General features: G+C 37.3%; 1 protein-coding gene across 3 annotated transcripts in view; it reads left to right on the top strand.

The window, feature by feature from the left end:
- The window catches only part of PAXBP1 (PAX3 and PAX7 binding protein 1), a 28,149-nt gene extending 7,807 nt beyond the window's left edge, over window positions 1–20,342 (top strand). Inside the window, exons 7-18 of one of the 3 annotated variants that reach the window (XM_065862558.2) lie at window positions 567–756; window positions 5,300–5,423; window positions 7,709–7,808; window positions 8,261–8,376; window positions 10,646–10,845; window positions 12,843–12,987; window positions 13,147–13,268; window positions 14,020–14,096; window positions 14,357–14,423; window positions 16,033–16,179; window positions 16,567–16,721; window positions 18,838–20,342. In XM_065862558.2, the coding sequence (XP_065718630.1) occupies window positions 567–756; window positions 5,300–5,423; window positions 7,709–7,808; window positions 8,261–8,376; window positions 10,646–10,845; window positions 12,843–12,987; window positions 13,147–13,268; window positions 14,020–14,096; window positions 14,357–14,423; window positions 16,033–16,179; window positions 16,567–16,721; window positions 18,838–18,955 (1,561 nt within the window). In that variant the 3' untranslated portion in view covers window positions 18,956–20,342. The other 2 variants (XM_071810576.1, XM_071810577.1) reach the window with 2 other exon arrangements.
- Window positions 20,343–24,732: the final 4,390 nt, after the last annotated feature.

The raw sequence follows: 24,732 nt of genomic DNA, 5'->3' as shown, positions 1-24,732 counted from the left end.
CGGCTTCAGTAGGTAAAGAATTTAAACTTTAGTGTATACAGAGTTTTTTGGTTTAAACACTGTAATCTGCATGTCAGGTGTTCAAAAGGTCCTACTGAATGAACAGCGCAATTGCAGTGAGAAATCATTTGTAATGAACAGCTTGCACTTTACATGTCTTCAAAATTGGTTTGTATGCCCCTTGTAGTGTTACAGCCTTTGACAGTGAATTGAGTTAGTAGAGGAATAAAACTGCTTTGTATAAGCTGTAGTTCTCCCCACCCCAAAACCTTTCCTCCCAGTTTTACTTTAGGGCCAGCCTTGCACTATTCTGTGCTGTCAACTCCTGTAAGAATTCGTTGGAGTTGGCAGTGCAATGCACTCAGCATAGTGTAGCAAATAAATTTAAGCCATTAGTTTTGCTTTCTGTGTAGAGAGGGGAGAAAGTGACACGTGAAAATTAGACAATATGTCTTTGCAGTATTTCCCATACATAGATTTGGTGCTTGCACTGTGTTTAATATCTCAATGGTCTGAAATATATAGACTTTTGGATGTAAATTTGCTATTTATCCATTGCCCTTCAGGTTGGACTCTATGAAAGAATTGCACAAAGCTAATCGGCAGCAATATGAGAAACATCAGCAAAGCCGAGAGGACTCTATCAAGGCAATTGAAAGATTAGAAGGGTCTTCTGGGGGTATTGGTGAACAGTATAAGTTTTTGCAAGAAATGCGAGGGTATGTCCAAGACTTGCTTGAATGTTTCAGTGAAAAGGTAAGGATGCAAAAACATTCATATTTTTTTCTAAAAAAAAAAAAAAAAAAAAAAAAAAAAAAAAAAAAATCTTCATAGTACATGCCAAACACCACATCTCCCTCTTTTTGAAAAAACAATGCCCTGAGAACATGTTCTTCCAAAGGTTTGATTGTTTGAGGGTTGAAAAGATAAATTATGTCATGCTAAGTTGATTATCAAAAATGTCTCTTTCAGAATTAAAGAGATCACTGACTTTAGTTCGCCTGAAAATACACAGAGATTGTATGTCTTTAGATTTTTGGTAGATATTATGGCATTTCAACTTTACTCAGATGCTGCTCTTGTGTTGCATATCAGGTTAACAGAAATAAGGGCTGAATTACAACATTGCTGTTTTCTGGAATGCTTTATGAATACAGCAACAAAGACTTGTATTTTGTGTGTTATTATGAACTTCTTCCTGCCAGGCAGTTTCACATACTTGGTATTGCTCTAGTAAAACTAGTGTAGCTGTCTGAAGACACCCAAACTTAAAAATATACTTCTTTCATGTAGTGTGATACTTTTGTATATGTCTAATTTGAAAACTTAGTCTGTCTTGTGTTACTCATTATGGTTTAGTTACTTACTTTGTTGTAAATATAACAGGAGCTCCTGAATATATATATATATATATGTATGTATGTATGTGTGTGTGTGTGTATATATATATATATATATATATAAAAAAGCCAGGAGCTATAAAATGCAGTTAGCAGTACATAGCCTATTTCTTCCTTGTCTTCTGACTTGAATACAACAGTGTAGTATCTTCTTAATACGTTAGCTGTGAGAACTGCTAGAATAGTTGAAGCTACTGCTTACCTGGCTTGTTAGGTGTGGGAGAGCAATATAATGGAATATAAGGGGTTGCTAATCAGTTAGACGTTAACTGTCCAGCATTAGTTGGTATTGGGAGAGTCCCATCTTCAACCCTGTGAACTGGAGAATAACTTTGTCGTGAACAAAGCCAGGAAGTGTGGACCAATGAATTGACCCAGCTAATTGGTTAGGTACAGTAGATATTGCTCACTGAAGCAGCAGTATTCCCGAGCCTGTATTGGCATTAGCGGTTGAGGGGTAAGAAAGGTGCTTTCCTTTGTATCTATGTCAGTGCTGGTTGTCCAGATGTCAGATTCTTACTTAAAGATCACGTTTTACATTCTTTCTCTGGGGTAAATTTGTATTTCAGAAGACAAATTAAATACCTGTGTCTGTTCAGCTTTTGCTTTCCGAAGACCTCTTGTTACATTTCTTTTGTGGTAACTGTAAGCCATGCATGTCTGCAGGTTCTCCTTGTTAGCCCATGCTGTCTTGTTCAAATGTTTTCTTTAAACAGTTTGTTTTAGAATGTACCATTCTGAGCGTAAACCAAGCCCTTTAGTTTCCCAGATTGGGTATAAACCAGGAAACCTTACTGTTAACTAATAGTGTAATGATTTCCATTCAGTTTGTAGGAAGATTACTGACCTATCTAGCTATAATAGGGAATAAATTAGTTCCAGCCATTATACAGCAAATTAGCTGCTGATAATTTAACAAGCTTCTAAAGTTGCTTTCTTACAATATGCCTTTGCTTTCTGGGTAGCTGGTCTTTTAAGGATTCTACACCTGAATACCTTCTTCCCCCTTCCCACCCTTCCCATGCTCTACCTGCTGTGCCAGTCCATTGAACTTTTAAGATGTGATTTGTATCATCTCATGCTTCTCAGGAGCATTCACAGAGTTTTGCTGTTTTCAGTTGGAGGCTGCTGCAGTACCTGTATGTACGAGTTGCAAAATTGGGAGGTGACGTGATCAGTTTAACAGGAGCATTACATTTATTATGATGTCCTAAAGTTCCTCACTTCTTTGAGATAATCTGTTTGGGAATTCAGTGCTTTCAGCATGATAAAGGTGCTATCAAATTCAAGAACAATAGCCCACAGAACACCACAAGGTTTTTTTAAAAAGGTGATGGGGGAAGGGGGCAAAGTTATAAAATCAATATCAGTTTATATTTAAATGAACTAACAAAGTGCAGCAGGACAATAAATGCCTATCTTTTGAGTGCAGGAATAAGTTACCTTTGGCTTTTTCTAGAACCTGTGCCCTGATTACTTCATATTTAAAGAGTGTGTGTGTTTATAATGTAGGTAGCTGTTACTATAACATACATAAGCATATAAAATATGTATCCATATGTGTAGTAACAATATTGTGTGTGTGAATATATGGGTATGTACATATACATACACACATGCATATATGAACACAAATTCTAAATAAGTATAAAGCTAGATCCCTCCCTGTCCTTTCAAATATGATGCCTTGATGCTTTCTTGTTATTTTATTAGGACTAGTCATAATTATTAGTCGAATTCACATTGATACTGATCTGAATGAGGAAGTAGTTTGCTGAAGAAGTACTAATGGGTGCACAATATATTTGTCCATTCCCCTAGAGTTTTCTTGTATGTCTATTGAATTCATTTTGGGGGGGAAAAAAAAAAACCCATAAGTTAGACTTTCTTCCCCTTAGCATCTTATTTCTGCTCAATCCTTTGTGACCACCAACCAATCAAAACCATTTTGTTTGTTTTCTGTTTCAAAGAGATTCTGGATGTTAGAAACACTTTGCTCCTTGGTAAGGTGCAATGGAGAGTATAATGAGGCAGCAGTTATGCACATTTTAGAAACAAGCAACAGAAATGTCAAATCCTGCATGATTTTTTTTTTTTCCATAAGTAATAAAACGCTTGCATGACCTCCTTTTCAAGTAATTACTGTCAAAATTATGCTTTCTGAGAAGGCTAGAAAGTTCTAACCGTGTCTTTACATTTTGAATGTAGGGATATGCAACGTATACAGAAAGATTAAATTGTTCTGAGCATATCTTTGACAGTACAGTTAGAGGAACTGTTATTTTACTTGCAAAAGCAAATTATCAAAAAACACTTTGTCTGTCAGAGAGGAGGACTGTAGGTTAAAATTCTCTTTGGCACCTAAATATTCAGAGAGCTTTTCACTTTTCTTCCTAGATTGTTGACAGTGAAAGTGAAGGAAAAAAACCCCAAAACACAGTTTTTGAGGTACTGACTAAACAAAACACAATGAACGAGAGCTGTAACTTTATAGTAGTCAATGAAATTGTTAGTCATTCATCCAACCACAGTATTGATTATAGAAGAATAGTGGCTTCCAAGTCTCTTGTGTTTTACATAGGAAATATTTTGAGTGGATTTATATATCTGAATACATAACTGGGTTTTTTTTAATCGTGAGGCAATTCTAGAAAGAACCTCTACAGATGCTTGAAAAAGTTTTCATTTAGCTTTTCAATTTTAGAATTCCCGTTACACACTTAAGAAGCTATGTTTTCTACGGTAAACTACAGTAAAACTAGTTTGTTTGGTTTTAATTATTGTTTCTGTTTGCAAAATTGTCTAAAATTCAGAATATACACTTCCAGCACTGGGATATTACCTTCTCCTAGTTCTCTCTGCTGTTTTCTCGAAAAGTAAGTTCTACATATTTTGAGTTGGTGTGGAGTTGCTTTCATTTTAATCCCTGTAGCCCAATTTATACCACAAAGAGCTAATATTTCTTTCCTTTTTAATATCTTCTGATGTCTGTCTCAGACAGCTGAAATGGCCCTGTAGCTATAATCTCATAATCTTATGTTTTACTGGAGAAGGTTCTTTAATAGATGCTGAGTCACATTCTAAATTACATCAGGAAACGTTGTTTTTTTTATTTTAGCCTTTGTTTCGAATTAAAAAAAGCTTAGATGGTAGGCAGCAATGAAATATTTGAGCTAAAAGCTGGAAGACTATGGACTAAGCATATGTCTTGGAGGTAAGGAGGATACAGCTTTAAAGTTCATACCAAGATGAGTTACCTTTCCAAATTCAGAGATTTTGAAAAGTTCTGATTTGTGTTTCAATATTTTTAATGATCTAATTTCAACTTGTCCCGGGAAATGACTTTTTGCAAAAGTAAGCAGTGAATCTACTATTTAACGTCAAGAAATTCCTAGTTGTTATAACATCATCTGTTTTTGCCATAGTTGCTACTGAAATTTAGTCCACTTAAAAGCTGACTTCAGGAGGTTAGATTCATGCTTTGTTTTTTCTCTGTGTACAGTCCAGTTATTTTCTCATTAATGTGTAGAATACTACTCCATTCTTGTTTAAAGATAGAGAAGAAACTAAGGTCTGAGAATTGTTAAGCATTTTAACACAATACAGAACACACTTGGTAGAGAAAAAACACACTTGAAATAACATTTCACACTCTCATTCAGCCAACAGAAGTTACTTTCAGAATGCTTTTGCTACAGTTGAAAGTTGTCGACGTTATTAAGTGCATGCATTTTCTTCACATTGAAATATTTACTGGTCCAAGTGATACAAATGGGTAGAAGGAAACAGTTTGTGCTGCTAGAAGTACAGTGACAGCATTATGCTTCGGAATAGTACGGTACCCCAGAAACTAAGCACCTGAAGAATTTGGTGTTACGTAGTGTGTTGTATTTTTACAGGTGCCTCTGATTAATGAGCTTGAATCTGCAATGCACCAGCTGTACAAACAGCGAGCTTCCCGCCTTGTCCAAAGACGACAAGATGATATTAAAGATGAATCTTCGGAGTTTTCAAGCCATTCAAGTCAGTCCATCTTGAAGGTTTTTATTATTCATTAAACAACCTTGTTTACTTAATATGGCTTAAATTAAATGTAAATGTTTATGACTAAAAGTTTATTCTTGAGATGGGTAGAAGCAAGTGTAGATTAAAAGTTCTCTAATCTTTTTTGTTTTAAACTCAAAGCCACTTGTAACTCTAACTTCATCTTTCCTTTCTGTTGCTCTTAACTATATTTTCTCTTTCCTAGCATTGAAAATGTATGCATGGTGGCAGTGGTAGTAGTGGTAGCGTGTGACTACCAATTTTCCTCTTATATCAGGACTTTTCTTTTTTTTTTTTTTTTAATCTCCTTGAATCTATAAATTTCCCATAACATCTGCATTTAACTCTGTACAAAGCCGTGAAGCACTGTGCTAGAATTGACTTCTATCTAATGCGCTCTTTTGTAGGCAGCATAGTATTTCATTTCAGGCACTTAACTGGTATAGCTAAGGAACTGGAAGAGACTGATGCCATTGTTAAAATTCAGACTAATACAAGGTGACTCTGTATGAAATACAACTTAAAATTAGTCAGTTAAAATGCCTGCTTATTGTGAGTGTGTGGATGGGGGATTCTCATTGAAGAGTCCTTGTTGTGATTAATCTTCAATTTGTAAAACTTGACAAAAGTTTTAATGTTAACTTGTATGGAATTGTATGTTCCTTGGAGGAAGTTTTATTCAGCATGTTAAACAACAGGTAAAATACCATATTAATAGTAATTGTCTTTCTGCTTTGGAGAGCTTCTCATTTTAAAAAACTTTCTTCTCTGTCCTGTTGCTGACCTAAAATGCCATAAGAAATCTGATTCCTGTTCTGTCAGGGTGTGTCCAGAGATGAATTTTTTTTATACCATTAGATAGAACTTACTGAGGGTGATAAAGCATTAGGGCATCAGAGTTGGCCCTTTACAAGAGTGGTTAGCATACATATTCCCTTTACAGCTTTATTTGGAGCCCCAGGCATTGCATGTAGTCCTCGCTGTTTCACCATGAAAATGCTGTTATGAGAACTAGAAACCTGATGTGCTAGGAACATATTTCCTAAAAGAAGCTTGGAATGAATTCTTTTAGACTGGAATTTAATGATGGGGTGGGAATACTTGTTATTGTCAAGGCTAGGTTTTAAAGGGAGATCTTACTTAGTGTCTGGGAGTCTTGAGAATGAATTTCACTGTGTCTAGACATAGTTCAGTTCTGTGCCTCAAATCATCAGAGAAACTAAGAAATTATGCCAGCCTTTGATTTGGGATGTGTTGCAGACATAGATGACCTGCTTTTCTTCATACAGTGTAGGGACACTAAAGGGCTACAAGTGAATTTAAGTTGGCCTGCCAGCTTGTGCTTCACTTCTGTGTAAAGACAAGTAGCTCAGCTTCAAATAACATTTTTTAAAGTGGAAAAACAATGGCATCATCCATATGTTAAAGCTCTTAGTAGTTCTGGTATAGAATTGGAATACTGACACAGATCATCATTAATATTTTTTAAATGGATTTGTAAATAGATTTAGTTAGGACATGTAAACTTACTCCTGAAATTTGGGTAGGCTTTTGTTTAAATTTTGATGTTTGTATTTTCGTGGGTGGACTTGGTCACTGGCTAACATTCAATCCACTTTTAAAGATTTACCTGAAAAGAATGAACTGGAAACACACTTGGGTCTGCCTGCTGCTTTAGTGGTTAGCTGTCTTGTTTCTATAATCAGAAACATCTATAATGAATTGCAGCTGAAAAAGAGGAAGGAAGATGATTCAATATGCTGTAGATTTTGATGGGTTTTAAACTTTAGGCTGTCTAAAGCATATAAACTTAGAAAACACTATGACTAGAACTCAGAAATATCATATATGCCTGCTCTGGTCACTCTTCTCTGCTTTTCTTTTTATTCTTTTTCTTTTCAAAAGATACATGGTGAATGTGTTTATATAAGGCATGCTTTTCGTCTTAGAACATTCAGTTTGAGCAATCTCTATAAAAACTATTGGCTTTTATATAGTTGGGCACTGTTGTGAGAAGGATGAGAGTGAAGTTTAGTGAAAACTATTTGACATTTAAGTGGAGATTTTTTCAAACTCCACTACTTCCTCTTTTAACCTCTGCACTTGCAAATTCAGGCTTCTGGGTGCACCTTTTTGAAAACTTCACCTTTCTGCTTCCAATTGCACTTAGTTTAAAGTAGGTAAAAGGCTCTTATGAAACTGCCTACAACACATTTATGTAATTGTAGATAAGCATTTTAATTTTCATCAATGTAATTTCACAGATAAAGCCCTGATGGCACCAAATCTTGAATCTTTTGGACGAGACAGAGTGATCTATCAAGAACAAGTAAAGCGTCGGACTGCAGAAAGAGAGGCTAGAAGGTAGAGTTTTGAGATTTCTTGTCTATTAGGAATCTCTACCTGCTTGCAGAATATGATTGTCCTGTGTGACACAGTAATGTAAGTAGCAATGTTTGCTTCTTTCCTGAAAAAGGAAGAAAAACCTTAAGATGGTGTGCTGGGCAGGGATGTTCTTCTATATCCCAGCTTAGCACGCAAGTGTACAAAACCAGGCACCATTACATGGTAGTGTTTTAAAATTGCTGAAAGCAAGCATAGTAAACCCATTCAATATCTATATGGTCTCTGATTTCTCTTCCTTCCATTGTTTGAGGCAACAACATAGTGGAACATTTGAGGTGGTGACATAGTGAAAGTTTTTTTCAACCTGAATTTCCTTGCATGAAAAGTTACAGTAAGTTTAGGCAGGTCTATTCATTGTATAAGGGGGGAGAAGAAAGTAATAGCTGTTTTATACCACTGATCTTTTTCAGAACTCGCCGTAGACAAGCAAGAGAGCAAACTGGGAAGATGGCAGATCACCTTGAAGGCCTTTCCAGTGATGATGAGGAAACTTCAACAGATATTACAAACTTCAACATGGAGCGAGGTTAGAAAAGCTACTGAAGCTTCATGTAACAAAATACAGAAAACTTGGCAGAAAAACCAATTGATCCAAATGCAGCCTTGTCTGTATATTTCACCGTATTTAGGAGAAAGTTTAGAAACTGTTCCCTACTGGATTGTCAGTGTGACCAAAACAGTCTTTCTCCAACCTGTTGCATAGCTTGCAGCTAACTAAATGCACGATCCTTAGTGAGATTCTTTTTATTTAATTTGAACATTATTGTGCTGTCAAACAATAAGCTTTTTGTACCTTCAGTGGATACTAGGTCTTCCTTCTAATTTGTGATGTGGTTTATTCTGAAAACCTCAGTGCTTTAGAAACCTTTTTTTGTCTAACAGGAAGTATTTTCTGGAGTTTTGCGTAAGCATCTAGAAATCCAGTGACGAAAGTTTTGTAGACTCTTGTTACAGCCAGGCAAACTTTGCAGATGACAGAAAACCATGTTGAATGCAAACTCTGCAGAAAGATTTTCTGGTACTGACTCGATTTGAAATTCATCTGCAGTTTTATGATTGGTTTGCTCAAAGTAACCATTATTATTTAATTATGCATAACTCTAATAATGCAGTGAACGGGGTTGTAAATTAAGCTAGTGCCTCTCAAGCACTGGGAGAACTTCAGGAAACCTGAGGTTAGGGGAGGTAGGGATAGTTCGATCAAACGGTCATCTGCTACAGCAGCAGTTAAAAGGCAAAAAAAAAAATCCAGTGATTACTGTGAAAACAGTAGTGAAGAAAGTAGAACATTGCTGTAGTTATCCTGTTACCTTCTCATTTTGAACCTGAGTACAATTATCATTCTCTCTGTTTAAAGGGGATTTAATGAGATTAGATGAAATGTGGAGAAGGGGTGCAGCAAGGATCACATGCATAGAATGGCTTGGGTTGTATGTGAGGAGGGATTAAATGGTTTTGGACTCTTCAGCTAGGAGAATGATGCTGACTTTTCGCAGTGAGAGATGCAGGGGGTGTGAAGTGACAAGATAGGTTTGAAGTAAACAAGTTACTTCCCACAGAGAGTGTAATAAAAATGCCATAGTCATTGCTGTAGGAGGTTGTGGAGACCCGAAGTATGAACAGATTAAAAAAGCAATTAGATCAACTGTCTAGCAGTTGGATCCTTCAGAGATGCAAACAGTTTCTACACCTTTAGTTACTGGCTGATTTACCAAAGTTGCAGATGCAGGGAGAGAGCTCTTTGATAAACAGACTAACTGTTTTAGGGTTGTTAGGTGCTATAATTAACTTTGCTAAGTTAAATTATCTAGATTAAAAATTCAGTGTGGTTGAATTGCTCTTTGTAACTTGGCACTTTTACAAAAATCTTTTGTAGGCGTCTCATCAGTTTCTGAGTAAGCATAGTATTTCCAGAGCTTTTGATTTTTTTTTTAATCATTCGTAGCTCTCAGGTTAGTCCAGAATCAGCAGTGAGCTATATGGAACCTGTAGCATCTGTTCTTGGTGTGAAAAGTGCGTATATGTGACATAATCTCATATTCCTTCAGCCCTGTCTCTGCCTGCTGTGTGCACTAGTTATGTTAGTTGCGTGCAGTTTACTACTGTAACTGAACATTAAAACTGTGGCTGCAACAAAAATGACTGATTGAAATTAAATTAACCCTAAGAATTAGAAAAGATGAAGGGAAAATAAAACATAGAGAAAAAGTTTTGGACTGCATATAATATTGGTACTGCAAATACAAAAAAATTAAGATGGTAAGGGATTGTAATGGTTGCCCAGTGCTAAACCATGTTACATTCAGCTGTTTAGTATGGTGTCTGCCAGAACCCACTCTGTCTGAATTGCCATTTCAGTGGGCTGATGTGAAATCCCCTCCTTTACTTGCACTTGGATGAGCAAAGTTATAGAATAATTTGGGTTGGAATGAACCTGGAGATCAGCTGTTCCAAACTCCTGTGCAGAGCAAGGCCACCTTTGAAATTAGATCCACACTTTACTCTGCAAGTACAGCCAAGTTCATCACCAGCCCAGTGTCTACTGAATGAAAATCGTTGTATGAAATGTTTAAAGTAAGACCTTTGATTAAACAGCATATCAGAAAGTGGTTATTGTGCTCATGTTTTTATTGCTGTGTGCATTTGCGGCAGATGTAAGGGAACTTCTAAAGGTGATGGTTGTTTTGGTTGTGTTCTTAGGAGTTAGCTTAGATCAGTGAGCATCAAAGTCCATCTTGAAAGAGGTATTACAGGCAATAGATGATTAACTTATTACTGTTTTTCTTCCCCACCAGATCGTATATTGAAAGAATCTAGCAAAGTTTTTGAAGATGTTTTGGAAAGCTTTTACTCAATTGATTGTATCAAGTCACAGTTTGAAGCTTGGCGCTCAAAGTATTTTGCTTCTTACAAGGATGCTTATATTGGCCTTTGTTTACCAAAGCTGTTTAACCCTTTAATCAGACTTCAGCTGCTTATCTGGACTCCTTTGGAGGTAAGGTCATGTGCAAGCAACTTCTGTGTAAGCTTCTAGATAGTTGTTCTTTCATGCTTCTGCAGAGCAAAGTAAATTACACCCTTAATGTGTGCTTCTTCTAAATGTGATGTTCTAGGCATGAAGTTTAAAATGGGAACCCCTCTTGGGGTGAAGCTTTTCTGGGGAGTTTCTGAAATGTTGTCCTGTGTCTTCCCAGCACGCCAAACTTCAGTTTGCCACATGCCAGTACCACCTCTGTGAGTGGTATAGACCAAGAGCCAAACAACTCCTTAAATAATACAGTTAGGTGTTAAAATACTTAAGAGAACACTGTGATTGTAGAGATGTTGTTTCTTCAGAAGTTTTTTTAATATTCATTTATAATCTATGTCTCTACGCTGTATGTCTCTCACCTACACACCTCCACCTTCATACCCTGTAGAACTGGTTGGCAATTTCCAAGTATTCCTCATAGGACTCCTTGCCCAGTTGTTAAGTAGGGAGCATGGGAAGAGCAGGACAGCATTGTCACAGCCCAGTATCCCTGGCACACGTTCATTGTCCAGTCTGCACATGCGTGCTGACATGAGTAGCCATCAGGACACACAGTTCAGGTTACTTTTGACTCCCGCTCTGTTCTTCCTACCAGTGGAACTTCTTGTAAAGTATTTCTGCTGCAGTCAGCTGATCATTTTCACTATACTGGTAGGAACTCACTTTTTTTCTGCCGTGTTGGCTTTGACTGTGGAATAGGAGTGTGTCTAGGCGAAGTGAGTGCCATTGCATGAGCTTGGTTTTTTAGGAAACTGGGCTTGTAAGACAGACTGTCTTCTCCCCTTTCAAAACTTAGCTCATCTACAGCACTGTCTGCAGATGTGTCAGCCTATCTCACAAGTGACCTAATCTCTCCTGTTTTCAGAAGTGTTTTTATTTTCGTAACTACTGAGAGAATCTGTTGCCTCTGCTCTGATTGCAGAGGAAGGGAAGCAAGTGTCTTCTTCAGAGACCATTCAGAGTATTTAATTTGAACAAAATGGGGAAAATCTGTGAAGGGTGTCCTCACTAAATTCAAAAATGTTTTTATAAATTCTCCCTTCTCCCATGCTATTTCTGTGTGAGGTCCCAGCTGGCAAAAAAAAAAAGCTCAGATTCGTTGGAGATGTGGTACAGGATTCTCATACATGGTTGTTTTCACTACTCCATATTACTGGTCCTGTTAAGCTTTTTGTTAAGTTAGAAAAAATACAAATCATTCATAAAAAGAGGGTTTTAATCCAGAAAACATGGGTTTATAATGCAGCACAAATGAACAATAGTTCTCACTTTTACCCAATCTGTGGGCTTTTATTTGACTCAGGTCTAATTAGAAGTTAAAATCTGTAGGGCAGCAGCTGCCAAAAAAAGTCTTATTTCAACTGTTTTCACTTTTATTAGATCTAGTGATCCTGTATTTGTAGAATGAATAGGTTCATTCGGCTGTTTTGTGGAAAATTGACCTTACTCCCCATCGTCTCTCAGGTTTTAGTTGAGTTGGGTTGTCCATATACACTAATCTGACCTGTGATAGCATGATTAGTAGTGTCCAGACGAAGAGGCATGACATTTTCTTCACTTCATAGGAATCAGGCTTCGCTTATGTTTCTGAAGGAAACAGTATCTCTGCTTCAGAAGCAGAGGAGCTAAAGCAGTAGGGGAAGTAATTTTCCCATCCTTGTGCCAGATTAAGAGACTATAGAGAGGCACTATTTTTTTTTATTATTGTTATTATTTTTTTTTTCCAGTGCACATTAATACTGACATGTGGACAAAAAGGACTAGATTTTGAGTCATTGTTGTGCTTAATTGCTGCTTAGTCTGCCTGCTTAGCACACTTAGTAGGCTAGTTGGTAAACTGTTTTAAAGTAGTTTTGTTCTGGTTTGTGAGTGAATCATACTTGCACAAATATTTTGTTGTTGATGGTGTGTTGGCTTAAAATCTCTGTTTAGGAATCTAACCTCAGTTGTTCTTTTATTAGGGCAAGTGTCGAGATTTTGAGACTATGTTGTGGTTTGAATCATTGCTGTTTTATGGCTGTGAAGAACAGGAGCAAGTGAAAGATGATGCAGATATTTCACTGTTGCCTACCATTGTGGAGAGAGTTGTTCTCCCTAAATTAACAGGTATAGTCTTAGAAAGAAAACTGGGGAAAAGGGATATCTGTGGGAGCTGGTGCTTCTTTGTGCTTTGAGATTTTTACTGTTTTGTACATTAATGTCTGGCTGTCTTAGTACCTGTATTTGATTATTTGCAAAGTGGAGTAATTCTTTGATCTCTTACAGTAATTTCTGAAAATATATGGGATCCTTTTTCTACAACACAAACATCTAGAATGGTAGAAATGGTACAGAAACTAGTAGATGGATATCCTTCAGTGGTGAATGCAGAAAACAAAAATACACAAGTAAGTTGTTTTTTCTTAAATATATTGGATAAGTTAAGGAATTTGAATATCTTTTTAATATACTATGTTGGAGAACACAGCATGCTTAGTGAGGAGCAAGAAAGATAATTTTGCAGTTATTTGATGCTCTGCAGCCTAGTTACAGAGAACCAAGTACAGTGATAAATTAGAAGAAACTCAGTAAAGTCTCCCCAAAATAGATGATAGAGATAAAAAAAGATACCAAATGTACCAAGACTTTTTGGTCTGCAGTTTTGCTTTGAGGGTAAGCCACAGATAGTCAGACTTTTCTTTTGTAGATATTTGTAACCTTTTCAAATGCATTACCTTGGAATGTGGTTGTTTTACTTATCTTCTATGAATACAGTAGCTGATGTCATGCGTTCAGGTGCTGTAGCCAATGCAATGTATGCATTGCTTTTAGAATAATGGGAGGTCTAAGTGTGTGTGTATGGGGAAGTTAGCAGATTATTAAAAATGACAAAGACCATGACTTTACAGTAGCTAATTGTGTATCTAGGCTTAACCATGAAGTAATTCCATTGCCTTCAGTTTTACTGAAAGTGTCAAATTTCAGCTTTGTTAATTATTATAGACTTCTCTAAAACTTCATTTATACATGTGCTTAAATATGTACGCCTCTTACTGTTGGGGTCACAAATGTTTTTTGTTGCTTTGAAAGCTGATTTCTGAGTGGTTAACTAGTAAGCAGTGCTTTGGACACTTTTTTAAAAAAAATTATCTGTTTCAGATGCTTCTAAAGGCATTGTTGCTAAGAATGAGGAGAACACTAGATGATGACGTATTCATGCCCTTATATCCAAAAAAGTAAGTTTGCTTTTAACTATGGTGTTAGACCTTTATTAGCAAGTCAGTGTCTTCTGTCTGTAGTTGACAGGGTTTTTTTTCCCAGTATGATTCACTGGCTGGATACAGGAGATCGTTATCATGCTGTGAGAATTTAGCAAGGACAAGCAGGATGGAAGGAAATGTTCATAGGAATGATCTGTGTGTGGGAAGGAGGAAGCCAGAAAAATCCAGACAGAGATGCTCTTGGTTGCTCATTAAAGAAATCTCTTACTTTCCAGTGTCTTAGAAAACAAGAACTCTGGTCCATATTTGTTTTTCCAACGTCAGTTTTGGTCCTCTGTCAAGGTAAGTCAGGAAATATATCCATTGAATCTTTGGTCTAGTGTAGCAATAAAAACCTCTTCAAATTTGTGGAAAATGGTAGATGGAAACTGCTTTTACTTTAGTTGAAAGAACTCTAAATTAGGATTCTTAGTCTTTGATAATGCACTGTGCCCTCTTCAAAAGATTGCCAAGTGAAAGCACCATCATTTTAACTTGAGTGTTTTGGGTTTACTTAGCATACTCAACCCACTTCTTTTTAATGTCATTGTCCTTGACAGAATAAAATATGGTGCATTTATTTCCCTTATGTGCAAATGAGAGAGCTTGGTTTAGTTTGTTGTTGGGGGAATTTTTGGATTTGGGGCTTTGTTTTGTTTTTAACATATAGTGTGAGAATCTTCATGAAAATAACTTGGCTCTGTTCAGAAAACTCACTGCTATTTGAAAAAGTGTGAGAGCATTTGTAACCTTAGTTTCATTGAAATGATAAAGAGTGTGACAGAAAGTCTCTGTGTGCGGAATGTGCAGTGTAGAGTTTGCAGAGGTATGTAGGAAGCTATGACTGATGTAGTGTATTTCCAATATAAGGCTGTGAAGGAAACTAACTCCCAACTGAACAGGAAAATAAAGTATGAGATCCCTGTCAATTAAACTGCTGATCTCCACAATCAAGCTAACAGAACTCTTATCTGAATTTTCTATGTAAACTGCAGCAGCGAGGAAGATTGTATTCTGGATAGGTTTGCAATCACTTCATTTTCATAAAATATTTGGCACTAAATTCTTTCACTTGGAAATAAAAGTTGACTCCTTAAATGCTGTCTAGAACATAAACCGCACAAATATCATTTATTAAAATGTTGTTTCAAGGATTAAAAGATTCCTTGTTTAGGTCTTGTGTCTCTTTTAAGAGTGAAATTGCCTGCTTCTGGTAATGTCTATCGGAGCCTGGGCAGCTGAGAACTATTCGTGCTGTTACCGCAGTTTTATTTTAGGGAGGCATTAAAAATACATTTCTCTTGCGCTGGCAAGTCAGTTATAGCATCACAGACTAGCAGAAATAGAATCTGGGAGGCAAGCGCTCATCTGCTGTTTCCTGGTGATCTGCCTCAACAGTAAACTGCTGGCAACGTTCATTTGTAGGAGGCTGGAGCAATTCACAGACCATACACCAGTGGGGAATAGCAGCTGTACAGGTGGCTTAGCCAGCACCCCCTGTGACACCTTCTCTGTCTCTTGTGTCACTGTGCCTTGGGAATCAGGGTATCCTGACAGCGTAGCTGGGGATTTGATTGACAAAGGGGCTGTGAATTTGTCTCCCTATGGCAAGGCCAGGCCTCACTTGACATGGACATCAAATTTTGAGAACTAGATGACTTAAAACTTCTTTTTTTCTGATTTCTTGTGCAAAATATGAGCAAAGCTGTGATTGGGGGTGGTTGTGTGAAAATTCATAACACTCTTAGCTGGTCCTTTATTGATTCTGAATAGTTTTGAAATGAACAGAAGGCATATTTCCGCTGCTTATCTTGGCTGTGCTGTTGCATTTGAAGAGGCTCTAGAGTGTTTGATCAACTTTCTCCTTTCAGTACATTTTAAAATACTTAGTTTCCCTGTGTTGTATTTTCAGTTATTAGGAAACTTTCTCCAGTGGTATGGAATCCTTTCAAACAAAACTCTTCAGGAATTGTCAATAGATGGTCTGCTAAATAGATACATTCTTATGGCTTTTCAAAACTCGGAGTATGGAGAGGACAGCATTAAGAAAGCTCAAAGTGTAAGTAAAATCAAACAAGGTTTACAATCACTTGAAATTTGTGAGTTAAGGAAAAACGTAGTTAAAACTTGAGGTTACCTATAAAATACTGGCTTTGATATATCGATATCATAATGCCAGTGAAAAATATAGATTTTTTTTTTTTTTTTCTTAGTACGCAGACTAAAAGAAGCTTCTCTGGCTCATACCTGTAGATGGTTTAGGTATGGTGCAAGTTCCAGTGTTTTACTTCTTGAATTCTGGATCTCTCCCTTCCCAGTGCCTCTCCAGCTTCACTCAGTTGGACCTTGGAACTGCAGTCTTACCTGGCAGACTTTGCACATCATGTTAGATAGCTTTAAAATTTTGTTACATTTTGTTTAATTTTGTTTTTCCTGTTATATCTAGGTAATTGCTTGCTTTCCTAAGCAGTGGTTCATTAATCTAAAAGGAGACAAGACTATTTCTCAGTTGGAAAACTTCTGTAGATACCTTGTCCATCTGGCTGATACAATTTATAGAAACAGCATTGGTTGCTCTGATGTAGAGAAGAGAAATGCAAGGTAACTTATTTTGCATTAATGCAATTCTTGCACTGCAGTTCTTGTGCTTTGTGTTATTTTGCTGATGCATGCAAACATGGGTAAATAGCTTCATACTGCTCCATGTCTTTTGAAACAATTGTGAACTCAAACTTTTAAAATATCATGGTATGGTAGATGGGGAGATTTTTAAGGTGCCTGAAAACAGCAACTGCTGGAAATCTTGAAGCATTTGTAATGCATAGTGTCCCTGATTCTGGCAAGTTTCTGGCAAATTTTGTAGTTACTGGTTTTGGACTGTTCCACCTTATGAACTGTGATGCGGATTCCTGTATCACGGCTTCTAAATTACAAGTTGTGCTTCTGTAGAGTACAAAAGTTCTGGCTTTATTTACACAGCCAGCTAGCTGAACCTGTTTTCCCCTAGATGAAGGACTCACTTTACTTGTATCTGATAACCAGCATAATTAAATTTTGGATTAGATGTGTAAATGTTGCTGCTAAGTCACCTGAAATGCTATGGGTGTATTGTTTTAAGTAATAATAAACTTAAAACCAAAATTGTTAGGCAGATACACAGGAATACAACAAGGCTGGAAGACTTTTTCTGTTGCATGAAAAGGAGAGGTTTCAAGGTTAATGGTTCAATTGAAACTTGAAAAGACAAACCCTTGCTACCTGCATTAGTCATTCTAGATATATGAACTTGCTTGAGCTGTTGTTGAGTTACTCTTCAATTATTGAAGATCTCTGGGGGATTAGAGTCTTTTCCCTTTTTTATTTTATGCATAGCACTGAAGCAAAGAGACAGAAATTACCTTTAAACCGTATCACAAAAATCTTGGTTAGGAAGTTTTGGGGTTTTTCTGGTATCAGGTTTTTTTACAATTACCGTGTTGTTTATTAGACACTTTGCCATCTTTAGAGTCACTTTTGGCTGTGGCATATGAATTGTCTCATTTTCAGAAAACACTGAGCTTTGTGCCACACTGAGTTGTGCTCAAACAACTTTTCATCCATGCTTAGATTATGCCTCAGAACTTTGTATCCACAGTGTCACATACCAATTTAAATTTCCCTGTGATTCAAATTGAAAATAGACTTTTTGCTCCTTCCTTTGTAAAACCAAAATGCCTAACCTAGTGTGATACAGGAATTGAAATGAAGGGAGGTGAGAGAGAATACAGTAGAGACTAATTTTGGTAGCCTCTTCGTAAATTTGAAAGAACTTTCTTTGCCAGCTGAAATGAGAACTTGGTAAAAACTTTGTATTGGAAGAGAAACATCCATTTTTTTAATCTATTTTTTCATAGAGGATTTTAATTTAATTTCTTTCTTCTGTCCTTCTTTTTCCCAGCATTCAACAAATCTGTTGCCATTGTCACCATTAAGCAGATATAATAAGACTGCAGGAGAAATATTACTTTTTATAACTGAAGAATGTCATGTCTTTTCATATAAAACCTGGTACAGTTATTTGAAACAAAAATGCATAAACCTCTGCCAAGAGGGAAGTGTATCTTTACCTATGTCTGGTGCTAGTTTTCCAAACATTGGATGCTTTTTCACACGTCAGCTAGGTGCATTTTTAAGATAGATTTTGAACTTCTAGTATTTTTTGGTGAGACTTGTCTAAATTTCATGTCCATCCCCATACCAAGATACCAAAATGGTTCTTGACAGCCAAAGAAGAACAGTCCTCCTAGCAGTTTGTTCACTCTAAGCTCCCTGGACTGACCTGAATTGTAATGCAGTTTGTTGACGGGAAGTTCGTACCTTTTTAAGGCATGCATTGAAGCATACTTGCTGCCTTGACTTTTTTTGCTTGCACCTTAGTTACCAAGAAAGCTATGACTCATTGCACAGTACCATAAGTAATCCAAGTCTTTTCCTTGAGCTTGTACTGTCTCTAGTATTAAACCACACTGTATGACTAATTCCTACTCCCAATGTAAATTTTTCACTTTCAGTACAAAGCTGATAACAACCTTATGTCATCAGACTAAGCAAGTGGAGGAGACAATAAGTTAGCTGAAAATTATTTGCTCTATGGATTCATAATGTAGTCTTCAGTCAATCCTAATATTTGTACATGATTGTTCCATTCCTGTATTGATCTCTCCTTCCTCTTTTTCAGGGAGCACATAAAGCAGATCATAAAGCTTCTAGCAAGTATCCGAGCACTTGATCATGCTGTGACAGTTGCGAATGATCACAATGTAAAAGAGTTAAAGATTTTAATAGAAGGAAAATAGACTTTTCTGACAACTCATTTTGAGCTTTAAAACCATTCCTGATGTGTAATTTATGTACATATGTAAAGTTTCTTAAACTGTAAAGTATTGATCTTTGTTTTAATACAAAGTGCATTCTTATATACAGCATCCTTAAAGAAAAAAAAATGGACTTATTTGAAAACAAAAATGGAATCCCAAGATTGTCATCTTTCCAGAAATCAGATTTTCCTTAAAGTTTCTCAAAATCTTGTTTACAAAAATGCTTTGTACCCATGATTAGTCATCATCTACTCCTGTTAATTGTTCCATGGTTAACTGGAATGTGTATATTATATTATGTGTAATGCAATGTATGCATATATTTATACCACCATGTTGCTGTCACACTGGATATAGAGATCTTGTACTGTTCAATAAGCTTTTCAAGCTTTTTGTTTGCTAAAAAAATACTTATTTTGAGAACAAAATGATCATAGTATTGGTCAAAAGGGCTGGCAAAACATTCAAAAATGTGAAAATCATTTGAGCTAGAATAGAGACACTTTCAAATGGAACCTGGCCTTTAAAAAGCAGTTGTGTTGCACTCATTGCAATAGCTAAAACATTATTTGCGTTCAGAATATGGAATTCTTAAGACTGTTCTTAGAAATAAAGGAAAACCCAGATCAGTACTGCTTTTTTTTTGGTACAGGCATACAATAAGAGCTTGTGATTATTGCACAAGTATACATGACAGCACTTCCTAGACCCCAAACACCTTTCAATTTGTAGGAGTAATAGTTTAGCCATGACCTCTGGGCCCTCATTCCTTTTGCTCACCGTTTGTGGTTTGGGTTTTTTTGGTTTGTTTTGTTGGTTTTATTGTTTTTCAGTATGTGGAACCTGTTTCTTCTGATTGGCATGGCTAAAGATGTCAAACAAAATGAAGGCGGAGAAAATTGTATATCCTATGATTTGAAGTATTTATATTGCATTAAATATCAAAATGTTACACTTTCCACTAAATACCATCTAAGAATAGTCTTGCAAAACAAGACATTTAATTTAGATGTGAATTAAAAAGAAAACAACTTAAATATCTGGTCATTTACAGCAAAACACTAGCGATTTGATCTTGCAGTCCAAGGCATGGGATTAGCTGTAATGGCCTTGGATTAAGAGCTATTTCCAGGTGTGCCCTACATTTGGGGGGATCTGTAGCAATAAATTGGCATACTGAATAAGAAATCATTGTATTCTATGCTCATGTTGTGGTATAAATGATTATATTAAAAATGTACAATTTGTAACTTGCACACTTCATTTGGACACTGAACCATTGTTTTTCTGAACTGTTGGGATTGATGGACTACATTCAGAAATACCTGCTTTTAAAAATCGTTTCAATAAACTCGTCTGTCAAGGAGCAACTTGGTAAGCTTTGTTTCTTTGAGAAGGTGGTAGAGGAGAAGATGCGTGTGCTGGCCTATTCTATTTCAATATGTCAGAAAAAAGTCCTTAGAAGGAGGATTTTTGGAGTGAATAAAAAATGTTGTTACTTTGAAAAAGCAATGGGATAAATACTGGACTTCATATAATGACATAAAGGGTAGTTAAGATATCTCAAAATATTATCATGCTGGTAGTTACATGGTTTATTTTCAATAGTGACAGATTTGGCATTTTCTGTGCTTAAGATTTTACTGATTTCAGTATTTTGTTAGACTGAAGAGGACACAAATAATCCATGCTGCTTTTGTTTCTAAGAGAGTATTTGTTTATACTCAAGTAACATCAGAGAGATTCAAAGTTGTAGCATGTTTGGTTGAGGGAAGAAGTGGGATAATCAACAAAAATATGCAAAATTAGATTTTTATTTTTTTTTAGGAGGACCAATACTGCACAGAGACTTTTCTGCATCTTAACACATGCCTCCCTTCTACTTGCAGGGTCTCCATGGGTGAGGATGCCCAGATCAGACACCTTTTGCATGGTCTAGCTTGGCTACTCTTTCTAGTGCAGCCACTGCAGCAGAAAGCTCAGTGAAGGTTAACTTCCTGGCTTCAGGTAAAGCCTTAACAGAGGCTTTTATGGTGCAACAAAACTACTGCCAGTATTCAGAACAGCTGCTACCCTTACACCTGTGATTATACATGTGGGTGGAGGGGGTGGTATATTCTGTGGACAAAATAAAACATGTTCGAGTAGTTCTAAGAGCGGTGCTGCTAACTTAGGTCGGTTGTCCAACTGGATAGTTAGTGTTACTGTTTGCAAATGAAGGTAAGCAACTAATGTTACTGCAGGGATGAAAAACATACTTAATTTCTATTTGGATAATTTAGACAATGGAATTCAACTGACATTACTCAAAGAGTTGCAAAAATTTAGGAGCTTGTCCTCTCTGAATATATTAAGATAAATCTGCATTGTGCACTGTCAAATTTGTTCAGAATCACTGAGTAACAACCTAAAATCCAAAGCTTTTTACTGTTTTTTCTGCATCCAGAATTTTGACTGCCATCTGATGCTGAAGCCAGATTCCAAGGAAACAAGGAAAGCACTTGACCAGGAGGTGTCAGAGTTTGGCTGTTCAAATACGAAATTTTTCAAACACTGGGTGTAATAATGCTGAAGAGGGCAGGAAGAGGGTTGGAGTCAACTATTATCTTTTGGGGCCAGGTGCCTCTTGGAAAAGGTGGCCCGTTTCCAGAAGGTGCTCAGCAGTGACCCACCTGCTCTGCAAGCCCTCTTCAGCCTTGCTCTGCACGGGTGTGCTGGGCTGGGCTATTAAAACAACAGGAACCGGATTTGGGTTGAAAATGGTGTTTATTCACATACTCTACTGCCTCACTGGGAAAAATACTTGTGATGAGTCATTTCCCCACTCACTCCCTGGCTGTAGTTCAGGGAGGAGAAAAGCTGTAAATTCAAGCCTTCAGCTATCACCTCCAACTTGGCTTTTCTTCTAACATTATGTATATATGTGTATTTAAACTACAAAACTTAAATGCAGGTTTGCAACTGTGGTTTCAGCAGGTGTGCACACTACTAATGGAGCTCCAGACTAGTGGAGCAGCAAAGTTCAAGACATTCATCATTAAAAATCCAGGCATTTTGCTCCAATTTGGATTGTGACTAGGACTGTCAGGGAGGGAATGAAGATAGTATCTTCCTTGTAACCTCATTATAAATTACAGCTACAGAGAATCTTTTTTCAAGAGAGCCTGTAGACATTTTCCTAATTAACTGCTGTGGAAGACCAGCTATTCATATTGCACTTGGCCTGTCCTCCCTCTACAACAAAGATACCCCATGGCTATGATGTCTAAGCCCTTGTGCACTCAAGGAGTTTCTCCTTCCTATTCCCATACAACGTCACATTTGGAAAACAGTAGCTTGCAGAAACCTGCAATGAAGTAAATTTATGGGTGTAATCTAACTTCTCATTTGGAGCAATGTGTCACCTTTCATATGTAATAAATGGTTAGAATTGTACAGGCATTTAAAGACTCTATGTAAATAGTGCTACCCAATTTTATTTATAAACAAAATGACCACTTTCACCACTTCCACTTCACCTGTATCTCATTTATTGATGCAAATTAATGCTAGTAGTAAAGCAGTCATACTTCATGCAATGATCTTTAAACCATGTTGCACAACAGTTGCTTGACTGAGGTATAATGGAGGACATTAACATTATTGTCCCACAGTTTACCATGTGTATCCCACTGTTCACTATCAAAATTAACAAATAATTACAACATGTTAGGAGGCTGATGTCTTAGATGATGATGAAATCCCACGTGAGAAGGTACTAAGTCACTAAATGACATGGCAATCTTATTTCTGCCCAGAACTCCACAGGGACTCATGAGAAAGTCTAATAACCTTCTTAGTAGTTACTGTTGTTTAGGAAAAGGAAAGATGTAGAACACGTAAGAAAAAAATTGCACAGAAAATTGTCAGTCTGACATTTTTATGAACAGGATAATATATTACAGAATTATTACGGTGTAATTATTATAATTATTTTATTATACAGTTATGTATTACAGTTATTACAGAATTACCTTTACCCTAAGGAACATGAATAGCAAAGAGAAAACCTTGTCCTTTGCTATAAAGGAAAACAAAATGAAATCTGACATGTGAAATGGAGGAGTCTGAAGAAAAATCGTGCAGATACAGGAAGGCCCAAGATTCCTCTTTCTCCTCCTTTCAGATACATCTAATTTTCTGCAAAAGTTTGCTAACTGGTGGTTCTGCTTTCAGTTCTCCATAAGTTACTCTACAAAAAAACCCATTTTTTTTAGAAAGAATCCTAAATATATATACTGGGGGAGGGGATATACACCTGCAGTTTTGATGTGGTGTACAGCTTTGGTAGAATGACTTTGTGATATTTGTCTTAAGAAGCCGAACTGTCCTCTTACCCATGGTGGTGCTTTAAAGCAGTATCTATGTCATCTCAGGCTTATTAGTTGCCCAGTGAAAATTAACTGTTCTGTGATCAATGCTCTAAAAGGAAATAACAATACCTGTGATCTGCCCATTAGCTTTACTTGTGAAGTCACAAACAAACCATTCCTGCCAGAGTCAATAGCAGTGTGTCCAGAAAAGAGAGCTCTGAGGAGGCTTCAAAAATGGTTCTTTCAAGGAGGAGGACGGCTGTTTTTTTGGTGCTTTTTTTTTTTTTTGAGAAACTTGCACACAACCAACAGGATGGACCAGAGCTGAGCCGTTTTGCCCTGCATGTGGGGCATAAACATAAAACTTCAGTAGTTTTACAATTGTTAGTTGAATTAGTCAATCTGCACCATGAAATAAGGGCTACTTTGGTTGCAGCGACCATGAAATGGTGGAGTTCAGGATCTCATGTGGCAGGAACAGGATAGCAAGCAGAATTGCAACCCTGGACTTCAGCAAGGCAAACTTTGGCCTTTTCAGGCAATTGCTAGGGGAAATCCCATGGGCAAGGCTGCTTGAAGGTAAAAGGGCCCAAGATAGTTGGTTAGTGTTCAAGGACTGTTTCTACTGGGCATAAGATCAGAGCATCCCGACATGTAGGAAGTCAAGGAAGGGAGCCAGGAGACCTGCGTGGTTAAACAGGGAATTGCTGGGTATGCTCAAGCAGAAGAGGAGAGTTTACAGATCATGGAAGGAGGGGCTGGCCACTTGGGAAGAATATAAGGCTGTTGTCAGAGGATGTAGGGAGGCAACTAGGAAAGCTAAGGCCTCCTTAGAATTACAGCTGGTGAGAGGGGTCAAGGACAACAGGAAGAGCTTTTACTGATATGTGGCAGATAAAACTAACACCAGAGGCAATGTAGGCCCAGTGATGAACAAGGTGGGTGCCCTGGTGACAGAAGATACAGAGAAGGCAGAGTTACTGAACACCTTCTTTGTCTCTGTCTAGTCTGCCGGAGGCTGTCCTGAGGAGCCCTGTACTGCTGAGGCCCCAGAGGAAGTCAGGACAATGGAGGAGTTTGCCTTGGTTGATGAGGACTGGGTTAGGGAGCAGTTAGGCAATCTGGACATCCATTAAATCCATGGGTCCGGATGGGATGCACCCGTGGGTGCTGAGGGAGCTGGCTGAGGTCATTGCTGGACCACTCTCTATCATCTTTGCCAAGTCTTGGGAAATGGGAGAGGTGCCTGAGGACTGGAGGAAAGCAAATGTCACTCCAGTCTTCAAAAAGGGTAAGAAGGAGCACCCAGGTAACTATAGACTGGTCAGCCTCACCTCCATCCCTGGGAAACTGATGGAACGACTTATCCTTGGTGCCATCTCAAGGCATATCAGGGATAAGAGG

This window comes from Patagioenas fasciata, chromosome 1, assembly GCF_037038585.1.
Source record: "Patagioenas fasciata isolate bPatFas1 chromosome 1, bPatFas1.hap1, whole genome shotgun sequence".
In the NCBI taxonomy this organism is placed as follows: domain Eukaryota; kingdom Metazoa; phylum Chordata; class Aves; order Columbiformes; family Columbidae; genus Patagioenas; species Patagioenas fasciata.
Note: the sequence above shows the minus strand (reverse complement) of the source record. Positions and strands in the feature narration are given on the sequence as shown.